The sequence below is a fragment of the Stegodyphus dumicola genome, chromosome 4, assembly GCF_044657685.1.
Source record: "Stegodyphus dumicola isolate Sdum_Otavi_A_Nest chromosome 4, ASM4465768v1".
Classification (NCBI taxonomy): domain Eukaryota; kingdom Metazoa; phylum Arthropoda; class Arachnida; order Araneae; family Eresidae; genus Stegodyphus; species Stegodyphus dumicola.
The window spans coordinates 105,486,107-105,498,845 of record NC_140771.1 but is presented as its reverse complement, the minus strand read 5'-3'; the positions used below and the strand labels follow the sequence as shown (position 1 = coordinate 105,498,845).

The 12,739-nt window shown below is 30.4% G+C and overlaps 1 protein-coding gene across 1 annotated transcript in view; it reads right to left on the bottom strand.

The window, feature by feature from the left end:
- LOC118191609 (uncharacterized) overlaps window positions 1-9,101 on the bottom strand; it is a 135,729-nt gene extending 126,628 nt beyond the window's left edge. Inside the window, exon 1 of the mRNA XM_085815300.1 lies at window positions 8,854-9,101. Coding sequence (XP_085671426.1) covers window positions 8,854-8,866 — 13 coding nt within the window. The 5' untranslated portion in view covers window positions 8,867-9,101. The remainder of the gene's footprint in view (window positions 1-8,853) is intronic.
- Between the last annotated feature and the right edge of the window lie 3,638 nt (window positions 9,102-12,739).

Sequence of the window (12,739 nt, the reverse complement as noted above, 5' to 3'; positions counted from 1 at the left end):
TAACTTAATAATTGTCCATCGAATTTTTTAATTTGAATTTTCGGCAACTTGTACCGTTTTCCATTAGAAGCACTTATGCTACTATCCGTGTTAGAACTCGTATTGACACTACAGTCAACCGCATTATCTATATTCTCTTTCACCCGACGATTAATTGTGATAAACTCATCTGAATATTCTTCGCAGCCTATGACCTCTGTTTCCAGATCATCTTCAGTGGCTTTTCCCTTAATCATTGAATCTAGTATTTCTGAATCGCAAGATCTCAACTCAGCAATTATCATCTGCAACTTCAAAATTTTGTCTTTCAATACATCTCTATCCGCTTGAACATCTTTACAAAGTTCGGTTTTTAGAATCTTAGCCGTCCTAGTAAAGGCACTGCGTGCCGTTGCACGCTTTTTCTTCAACATATCCACGTCCATTTTATCTTTAAATGCAGACCCACTTAAAACTCAAAATCTGTAATGTTATCATCAATCCGACAAATCCTTAAAAACGTCTTTACTCAGCAATTCCAAAAATATAACTCAGTATAATAAAAATGAACAACAATATGTCATAACATTCATAATACAACAAAACAAAATTATTTTGAATATCACAGCAGAAGATTTAACGCATAACCTTTTCTACGTTTACGCTGCAGACGATTTAACGCATGGCATTTCGATTGAAAATTGAAACTACTTCGAATACAAATGCGAAATTCAACATTGCAGACGATAAAACGCATTGCGTTTCCAAATAACACTTAAATTAATATTTACTTCTACAATAATATAATATAGCAAACACAATACTGTCTCAACTATATTAATATAATAATCCCAACACATTCGAATCAGGATCGCAATCCTGGCTGGCTCGCCATTTTGTTATGTCGCGGAGAAAAAACAATTTTACTTTACACCTGACTGCCACTGGCTCCGACATAGCAATGTGAATACTCTACATCTAAAATTTTAAAACACCATTCCAGAATTTTAAATTTTTATTTAATAGAATTCTATTCATATATTTGTAAGTTATACACTATAAATACAATAAACAAAATTTGAACTTATCTGCACCAGCGTGAATAAGCCTGGCATAATATTCTGAACTCAACGCAACTTTAAGAGGAAAAATACTGCAAATTCAAACACAAGGTTTCATCCTTTCCAACGCAGCTAATTTTCTAAATATATTTTACTAATATCCGCAGCAGCGCAGCGGAATCATTTCATTCACACAAAACTCAAATGTTTTAACGCAATAGTATCGCAAAGAAAACCATCGACTCAAAATAAAAAATTATTAAAATCTATAGAATATCATCCGCTGTTGCCATTCTAGTACTGCCAAGTTTTTCTTCCTGCAGCTGTTGCCAGACTTATCCTCGCTGTAAGATGAGAGGTACAACAACAAGTACGGTAATCGCGAAAAATTTCGGTTTTCAGATTTATACGGAAATATAAATTTTGATTGTTCCCGAACCCAATTTTAGTATTTTTGTGTGCGTGTGTGTGACAGAGAGACAGAGAGACATCTGCACGTAACGACAGAATAAAGGACTCTTATTCCAAAAAAAGATTGCAAAATTGATTTCTTTCTAACGTCTGTATATACGTATGTATCTCGTATAACACAAAAACGATTAGCCGCAGAATGTTGAAATTTTATACAGAGGCTTACTATAACATCTAGTTGTCCACCTCTCTTTTTTATTGCGATCGGCAATACCAAAGTATATATATATGTATATATGTATATACACACACACCTTATTCTTCTTTTACACACACACACCTTATTCTTCTTTTATTTTCTCAGTCTCTGGTTGTAGACTTCCAAATAGAAAAGTGTTTTTAAATGACGAAAATATTCGTTTTGGTAATTTCAAATAAATTTTAAAAAAATAATTTTAGGCAAATAACGAAATGCAGTTTTTAGTGCGATCGCCCGATTCTTTTATTTATATTTGGGAGAGATTTATACTCGTTATGAAAAAATAAAAGGGCAAAAAGTTTGACTCGCATGGAACAAAAATTGACCGGGAAATTTATTTTCAAAATTTGCAATTTTTGATGTCTTTCTCAAACTGGCTTGAGGAATCAGTTAATTAAATTAGAATAATTACAAAAAATAAGTTTAAATGAAATGCAGCAAAAAATCTTATAAATTAATAGGCTTGCAAGGAAGTCATGTAGTGTCCACATCAGATTGATTACAAATTTTATCGTCCAAAAATCGAGAAGGAAAAATTATGTGTATAACTTAATTTCCGAAGAATGCCGTTACAGTACGAACATAATAAATGAAAAGCAGTCATAGCTAAAATACAGGTAACTATTAGAATGTTGTGTCTTTAAAATAAACTTGTATTACGTTAAGAAGGCATAATACGAGTAATATTAACATTACCTTGTCCAATAAGCTGCCTTCTTTCTAATTTCCTTAACTCGAATGTCAGCCGATCTTATTCTTGCGTTTGCTATTCCTTAGGATTCAAATCATACATAAATAATTAAAGAAAGTAAATGTGCAGCTGACTTAGTGAAATTGTAGACCGAATGTCAGTTCGTGTTTGCTTCTGTATGATGGGACTGTTCTTGTATTAGACTGTCATAGAATTTAGTAGTTCAAAAAGAAAGTTTCGGCGTGACCTTTGAAGGCATTTTTCGAGATTTGTCTCTGTTAGTAAGACAAAAACAATCACTACGTGGACAAATCCATTTTAAAATTTAGAAAAGCTCTTTCTCTGAACCCATTGTAAAATTTTGCTAATATATTAAAAATTTTTAGAACTTAACTAAAAGGTTAGAACGAAAAGATGAGCGAGGAAATTCAATATTTCGGGGTCTACAGCTTGCACTGTAAAAGATTTTACATTTGTTTCGAAAGTGTGTTGTTCAAAAATTGGTTTCTGAGATTTATTCAGGGATATATTGATAGAGGGAATACCCGCTGTGTATGTCGAACATTATAAGTGATAAATGTTATATTAATATAACATTTTCGAATATATGCATGTACGTAATAGTAGAGTTTTAAAAATGAATTCATAAAAAGTAGAAAACTGAAACAAATTAGTTTGATAATTATACTTAGGCTTTTATATATATATCCTTATACTAGTACTGCACGTTTTCGGTACACGAAGTTTCTAGTTTCGTTACATCATAAGTGTGAACTATAAGGTACGATTTTCCATTAGGGAACAGAAAACAGATACATCGTGATAAATCTGACGAGTAAAAGGATAATAAAAAAATAATTATAGTTTAGTTTTTGAAAAGCTGATTGATAATTATTTCATAATACAAAGAAAACTTTCTTGCTTCTATCGATTCAACTACTGAAAGTGACAGAAATCTGCTGCATAAAATCAAACAAAAATTTCTATTCAAATTTTCCTCCCTATCAGAAATTGTAATGGAAACAAGTTGATGTATTTTATTTCCATTGTCACTAGTTATCATTTGACAGGTTCACTGAGACTCATCGAAAGGTTTAGTTTAAAACTTTGAGGCCATGAGTAATGATGTAACACATGGTATCGTTGAATAGGAGTTATCGTTGTTATCTTCATAAATAAAACTGCGTATTCTTCGTTTACTTTTTAGGCATTTATCATTGTTTTTCAGTGATATCTAAAATTTTAATTCACTAAATTCATATTGTTGTAATTGCTCATTCGATCATAGTAAATTATGGGAGGCTGTGATATAACATATTACAATAAAGAAGTTAGTCGCACTGATTTTTTCTGGAATTTTTCCTTGAATTTCTTTTACAGTAGAAGCCGCTTACTGTGATCGCAATTAATGTTATCAGTCGGATATTGTTATCGAATTACTGAAGTCCCACTCGTTTGTATACGAAAACACATAGTATGGAAACAGTATGGAAAACACACAGTGTATTGTGATCAAGAAATCGGTTAATATAAGCAAAATATTATAGAATGAATTTTTAAAATTAAACTAAAGTCGCAAAGCAAAGTCGAAATAGAATAAAAATTTTCCCAGTGATACAGAATGTCACCAAGTAAAGAATTAAATCACCAAACAGTTTAGTTTTGATTTCAGTAAACAATATAAAATTACGGAAAAAAGAAAACTCAGGAGGGCGCAGATTTTGAATTCGGGTTGCAACATTCATGATAGAAGAAGATATTTGCAAGTCGTTTTCTGAAACAAATCCAAGCACATCACGTAATAATCTTTTTGAAGAAGAAAATGACCAAGACGTTGAAATCCCTACAAATGCTGAGATAAGAGATGCCCTCTGAATGCTATGAGTAATGGTGTATCATTGGACAAATAATTTCCAGGAACATTTTGTTCACAATTAAAATTATGGAGTTCAGATTGCCACCAGGCTGTGCCATGCCCTAGAGCAGGGGCCCTCAAGCCTATGCCCACCATGGCGCCCGCCGCTGTGCGATCACAATAAAAATGTTTTAGTTTTCAATAAATATGTGAAAGTTTTCTCATTTTTAATGAAATAGAAATTGCGTCCAACACAGATACCAGCACAAAGCGAAATGTGACATATCTCTTTTTTATATGCATGAATTATTAATGCTATCAAACTATAAATTCACCTTGAAAAAGTAAATGATGCCCGCAGTCCAACAGATATTCTAGAATGTACTCTTGTAGACAAAGAGGTTGAGGACCCCTGCACTAGAGGACACATGGATTTTAGCAATTTATATAGCATGTATCCACTACTGGATGCATGGAATGCAAAGGGTTAAGAAGTAAAAAATTAAGGGCATCATCCTGCTTCGCTCTGATAATGCATCCTCTCATTTAGCAAGACTGACAGTTCAATTTCTTGAACAAAAGCACATTAAAGTGATAGTACATCCACCTATTTTCTTGATCTTGACGTGTATGACTTTTGGCTAATTTTTAATCTAAAATTATGTGGCCTCTGTTTTCATTCCGTGGATGTGAATGGTGAGGCTATGAAAGCCCATTCTTCAGCAGTTTAAAAAAATGGGTGACTTAAAGCCATCCTTTTCTTAGATCATTGGAAAATTCGGTCTCTGGGAATTTTTCCAATCTTCGGAAATTTTGCTTACAAAATTGCATCGATGTTGGAAGATACTACTTTGAATACTCCTAAAATTTGGTAAGTTTAATTTGCACCATTTAACTGTTTGTCGGTATAAATACTTTGCACTTCAAATTTGAACAAAACATTAAACTACAAAAACATAGTAACAGTTTTAAGTTTTCAATAAAACGAGAAAAAAATCAGTTTAATTAATGCATAATTATTTAGCGTTTCATATCCCTTTTATAAAAACCTTGTCCTTGATCTCTGTTCTGAAATATCAGCTTTATTATCATTACCTGTCTTAATAGAATTGGAAAGATAAGCACAAAAATTATTATACGTTGTAAACATGGGATAGCAGAGATAAAGAAATTTAAGTCACATTTGGCAGTGGTCTATTCTTTTATAGTTCGTTTTAAAGTGTCGGTAAGTTCGCTTTCATATCATATCATTAAATTATTGTATTTAAAAGAAATGGAAGTAAATATTTTGTTACAAATCATCTATTTACAGCTTCTCATGAGCATTTTTTCAGAGTAAACAAAATAGCTTCCATCTAATGGATTTAGGGAGAATGAAGGAAATTTCAAAAGATTTTCTAAGCTTTCAATTTTCCCCCATGATATATTAATTAAATAATTTCTTAAAATTCTATATGTTGAGTTTGCTAAGACACTTGGGTATTAAATTACATTTTTTTAAATTTAAAATTTTTCTTTCTTACATTGTCTTTTATAAACATCAAAACAAGTGCACTTTTAATTAAAGCATTTTAGACATCAAAATAAGTGCACTTGTAATTTAAAAACTTTGGTTAATTTAAGTATTTCTTAAAATATGTTTCTCTACCTTCGATGGCCCTAAATTATACTTGCAAAACAATTTGAAAAGGATTTGCGTGACTCGGCCAGTGAACTTATCTCTTTTCGTTAAGTCCATGCTTCTGTTGTTTGTTTTTGTTCGTTTAATTTAAGGATGTAATATTTAATGTTTTAATTAACTTACTTTGTAAATGCCATGATGAATATTTGTAGTGCAAGGGGAGATTGTATGTGTTCAAAATATTTAATAAATGAATAGGGGTATTTTAAAGCATTTTAGTGATGTTATGAAATATTTTTAATAAATTTAAGATACAGTTGCAGATCTACGAAAAAGGCTTTATTATATGAGTTTATTATCTTTTTTCTCTTTTCAAATATTTAACAATTTTTTTAGATGTATGTTATTTTTACAAACCGGATCTTATGTTCTAACAAAATAAAAAATTTTGCAACTGGAGGGAAGTATTTTTAATGCAAGTCTCGTGCGCAAGAGATCCAGTGAAATATATGCAGAGCTACATTCTGAGTAATGAAGGCCCAAATCTTTATTAATCTTTATTAAATAAGTGCCCAAATCTGCACGCGGTGCTAATTTAAGATGAAATAATATAATTTCAGATATCTTTCTACTACTCGGCCTTTGTCTCTTGAACAGCTAGTTTTAAATAGGAGATTCTATGTTCTTACATCTTTAATTTCTGGAACCCGGAATTGATTCTTAAATTAGTAGACCTATCATAACTTTTTCAAGTGCATTTTTTCAACTTTTTAAAAGTGTTTCAAGGTGTTAAACTGTAATCTAATATTTTCAGTTTGTAATTTTTCTCCTGTCTTTTTCTAGGGAGTAAGCAGTTTCTTAACTATTAATCTGATAGTGTGAGAAAACTATGACCTTGTAAGGGTTATGTTAATTTTATTAACAGTTAAGTCTTAAGTTAAAGTTCCTTTCCTGGCAAATTCTTAACTTCAACTTACTACTTTCGGCCAGAACGTAGTTTTGGAATCATTCTAAATACTTAATGAGGAGGAGCGGTATTTAAACCGCGAAGTTACTTGCAGAGTTAAAGAGAATCAGAGTTTCTGATTTGGGCGCGTCTGCCTTTTGGCTAATCTCTCTCTCAAAGCTGTTATTACGCTCGGCCTTACTCAGGCCTTTGATAAGCTTCGTAGTCAAATAGAGTTAAGGGGCCAACTCGATTAGAATCTTGATAGCTTCGGCTATATTTCTCTAGTTAATCTTAGTTTTAGTTTAATTTTTAGTCTCTTACGTTCAAGCTTAAGTGTCGGCTTTGATTGTACACTCCAAAACGGAGTTTTGTTAAATCTTATTGGGATAATAAAGAGTTATTTACACTTCCATCTTGTTGTTTCTTGTTACACAAACTTAAGCGATTATTCGCTAACTAGTTCTTAAGATTCATCACCTTCTACAGTAACTGAGAAATACACTAGTGAGAATCTTACAACCTATATTAATAACTCTTTCTACTTACGTTGCACAGAAGTGTAAGAGCCCGTAACCGATTTAGTTTAATCATAGGCTTGTTAAAACTTCAATTATTTTTGGACAGATAAATAATTGGAACAATTCATTCTTTTTAAAATTATATACGCTTTTATCAGAGGTTTTCGAAGCTTTACGATCTGCATTAAAATTATATTTAACAGGAATAAGATAATTTCATAATAATATGCGAAGAAAAATAATTTAACAGATGTTACGGATCAGCTCTATTGATGAATTATCTTTAGTTTGAATTCGATTCTAAAATTAAATTTTTTTATTACAAACCTACAATTGATTTACTATTTATTATTTTTTGTTAAAACTGCAAGCTTAAATTAAATATTGTAATTTAGAAAATAAATAAAAACAATAAGGCACGAAGCAAGATTTTTAATATTTACAAAAATTTATAATTTTTTGGTAATTTAAATAGATTTCTTTTCGTGTGTATTAAAAGCTAACAGAAAATTTTAAAATGATGAATTAATTTTCTTTATGAATGTAGGTAAATTTTTTGAAAAAATGCTTAGTAGCATTCACTGTAATAGCTTACTGTTTGTGCTATATAACTCTACAGTTGAGGTTAAAGCTATAAAGCAGTTTTTTATTTAATTGCATAAACATAAACATAGTTTACTGTACTTTAGAAAGACCAGCTTTTAGACAATCTTAATAATCAATAATTTTTGCTAAATTCAAAATTCTATTCATTCTGTTGGATTCAGAAGTGCATCTTCTTTAAGTGACTTTAAAATTCTAATTTTTTCAGAATATGAAGGAAGTGATGAGAAATGATGATTATATTATACAAAGTTTTTCTAGAAACATTTGCTATTTGAATGCATAGCATTCTGCTATAGGTGTTACAGCTAACATTCATAATTAGATAAAAGGTCGTATTTATTTACAATAAATACATGAATTAGAAAAAAAAATGGACAAAAGATCTCAGAAAAAATGGACAAAACATTTATGATGACAGTTTAAATATGACGGAATTATAACTAAAACAAAGTCTTTTTTAAGATTAACAGTTTTAGAAAAGTAGCTGTATCGTTTTAATTGGCAGTATTATTCGGTAATATCAGTGACATCAAGGGAATCAAACAGTTCTATATATCTAATTCATAGTATCCTCAATAATACTTGATGATATCAAGAGACTCATAAAATTTTTATTGCAATATTAGTACTAAATTTTCCCAAACTAAAGTTGTGCTCTAAATGTTTAATAGAAAACTCTGAGTTTAAGCATTTTTGAATTTATAAAATTTTTTCCATTTAATAAAACATATAACAGATCGATCTAAGACTGAAATAAAACAGTTGAGAAGAGCAGTAAATATTAATTTTTAAACGATTCGGCATTTTATTCAACAAAAAATATTAAAAGAAGCACTAATACAAAAATTGGGCCCAAAAGTTTAAAATTTTTAAAACATTAAGTAGCATATTAATGGTACTTACTCTCTGATATCATGATGTCTGCTGTCTCATATTTTAATAACTTCTCTTATCTTATTTCTATCTGTCAATATTTCTATAATAACATTCCGGAGAATAAGATATTTTACACTGTCTTGAGTTATGGCTTTGAACAGTAAAATACCTTCACAAAACAAGAAAAAAAGGTAGGAAAGGGAAGAAGAAAAGAAAAAAGCTGAATACACACAACCTACTTTACCCAAACACAGTTTCACAAGTTTCAGCTTCAGAATCTACAGCCATTGCGAGAGCCGTTTCTTATCTTACACTCCTTGAAAACTGATACATAAAATCTATGACGACACAAAGGTGAAATGAGAGAGAGAAAAAACATTGATAAAAGGAATTGTCCTATCATTTATAAAATGCTAAAAATAAAGCGTTCGATATTTGATGGCGTGGCAGGATTAATACTTCATGAGATGATAATTCATACCCAGTGATATTAATTAGGAGGATTGGTATGGATATGGTTGACAAGTTTTTACGCACTTTTCTTCTTAGCAATGATCCAGTCATCGAAAAACAATTTTCAGTCCTAACCAAATTAAACTTTTAGCATAACTGATGTTTAATGGACATTGCTAAATTTGCTGAAACATTCGGCTGTAGCTTAATAAAATTTTTTATACCTTTGGATGTTCTATAATGTTTTATACGACACTGCTTAAAAGAAGAAATCGGTCTCCATCTTACATCTACTGATTAAAGACAATAATTGCACAGCTAGACTTAAAAATTCTTGTCTTTCTCGTCATTTAGTTGCATTTGACAAGAACTTGCTTTAATTCATTTTGATTTATTATAAGTATTTTATAAAAGTGATGCAATCAATATCTTTCACTTACGTTTTTAATGGAATATCTTCAGTAGATTGCTTCCCAAATAACGACTGTTGTATCGCCATTGAAACAGAAGTAAATTACTGTTTGAAACAGTGATAAAAACCATGTTTAAATTAAAAAATAATGCAATTATTGGCTTTAATTAAGTATTTCTTTAACGAATTTTCATCGAAACCTACATTTGTTCTTGCCTGTAACTGATCTCTGTACTAAAGCTGTTACTGCTCCAAAATATCGCTGTCATTGAGTTTAAAATGGTTTCCAATGTACTGCCTATTACACTACAATAGCGAACGATAAGAAATTTTGAGTTCCTTGCATTCTTTTCTACTTTCATGGTAACGGAGAGAAACCAGACGACGACCAGTCGGTCTGATGTTTAGCGATGGGTTAACTTCAACTGTTTTAGTTCCAAAGCTAGTATAAGGATGTGTCTGAAATATTATCATCGGGAAACAGACCGCATTTGTTCCAGGAACTGAACTCGAAATCTTTGAATTGCAAGATCAATTTGTTAACTTTTACGCCGTAAGAACATGCAGAAGTAATGTATTTAATTCTTTACAGGATGCCCATATCTAAATGGGATTACCGCAATTTTTAAAACGTTTTTCGAAACTTCATAATAAGAATTATGTCCAACAGGTATAATAATCTGCAACAGTGCAATTGAACTCAAAATATCCGGACTAACTGATAAAAGACTAGATATTAAAAAAATTATCTCTTTTTTTCTTTTTCTTTTTTTACAAGCCAAATGTGCATTTATTAAAGTACAGATGAAGACATTTTATTTTTCACTTTATGATTATATCATATTTCATACAACAATTTATGCAGATGTCAATGCTTTTATTTCAGTAAAACAAACTTTTTTGGCTTCTTCTCGGTGCGATTCAATTTGCTTTCTCTTCGGTGACATTTTAACCAAAAAAAAAAAAAAAAAAAAAGTTTTTATAATCAAGCAAACAAAATACAATAAGCTCAAAATAAAATATTACGTATAAACAGGTGAGAAGAAAAGGGATATACTATATATAAACAATTAACTGCCTCTACTTATGCTGCGGAATTACGTTGCGTAGTGATAAAAATTCTAATAGACTAAATCGACTTAACAAACAACAAAAGAAAGAAGATGTCACCACGTTTTTTTGGTCTATTTTTCAAAACATATTTTCTCATGGTTAAGCAGTGTTTCTGTACGAAAAAAAACAACAATAAATATTTATGAATGAACTCTTCTTACGGCGTAAATGGATACATGGAATCCAAACAGTGGAAATTCTAATTCTTTTTTTTTTTTTTTTTAGTCCAAAGGGATTTGAATCCCGAAGGACTATTAGTTTCGTTTTGGCATTTTGCGTCGGACTCATAAATGTCGGTTCACTTTTCAAACTGTTGCCACAAAATGTTAGAGTCCTGCATTATATTTGAAGAAATTAAATAATGAAAAATCTGCATAAATGTATGTATATTTCTCGTATTGTGATAAAACAACGGTACATAGAGTCATCGAATTTTGAATAACGTAATCCTCCAACGAATATGAGCATGTGGAAGACCAAATTTGAAATTTGAAATTTGTTTTATGATCGATTTCCTATTTTTTAAAACTTTGACGAATTTTTGATTAACAAACTCAAGGATTTCAAAGCGAGCAATGGCAACGTTGTGCAGAAAAAACATTTTTATCTCCAGCGCGTGAGTCTCTGTATCGGAAATTCTAAAGATATGCTCGTTTTAAAACTATTTTGCGATATTGCTGTTGCACTGGATCTTATGGTTTAAGTGCGAGGAACATGATATTTAATAAAGAAAGGTAACACACAAAATGTTAAAAAACGCCCCTTTGGACGTAATTTAAAATCTAAAACATTTCAGAATTTTTTTTTTTTTTTATTTTATTTTTTTTTTTTTTTCAAAATCAGATATTGCATTGCAGTATTTAACAAAATTTTTAACTTCGCCACCCATTTGCGGTTAGTTGCGATTTCTCACCGTCCTCAAATTCATGGCTAGATTTAGTAGCCAACAGTTGTTCGAAGATGATAACTCCAGTGTTAGCATCTTGATGATATAATACTGTTCTGAACTTAATGTAACGATATGTTATTTTACAAGGAATTAAGTTATATCCTTCTTTTTACATTAGATACCTATTGATGCATCAAAGTATTTAGTCGAAAATAACACGTTCCATTTCTTGGAAATGCACGGAGATTTTTTTCAGCATTCCTCACTTTTAAAGTCTTTCCTTTACTATGGAATTACAAATTTATCTTATTTACAAAAAAGGTAATAAAAACAAAACTGTATTAAAGTATTTGATCTCTGCTCTAAGTGATTTATTCAGTAATGTCCATTCTTTTGCTATAATCCTTTCAAGAAATGATTTAATATAAATGACATATTTTTTACAAATACTTAATCTTTTAAATTAGAAAATTTTAGGGATTGCATTAGGAGCAATACAATTAACTATTTTTTAGTAAAAATCTGTTTTTGTATAGTTATTTTTTTTTTACTTTAGTATTTTCATTTTAAAGGGTAAATGATTTCTATTATCGAAGTAACTTATTTTTCCGAACTTTGTTCTTTTCAATATCCACTTTTCCCTGACTAATACTCAAGAATTACCTAATTTCCTTCGTTATAGAACCATGATCTTAAAACAATGTTTTTCTTTACGCAAGGGTGCTCGTCGTGATGAAATTCGGAACATTGCGAAATCATCGTCTTAAAAAATTAAACTCTTTTTTTTTTCTAATCTATTTAAAGCATATTTTCACAAAGTAGCTTGAATTATTGAAAATCCTATTCCAGCCTTCTTAACGAAATAAACTACACATGATTTTGCAGCTCCTTCCTAATTCAATTTAAAGGCTGACTATAGTTATAGAACCATGGTGGAAGCGTGGTTCTATAACCTTTACCTATCCTTGTAAAGCGTTTCTTTCATAAGAAATGAAGATTTTTCAGAACATATCATAATTTATTTAGTGTTAAATTCATTCAAGTGA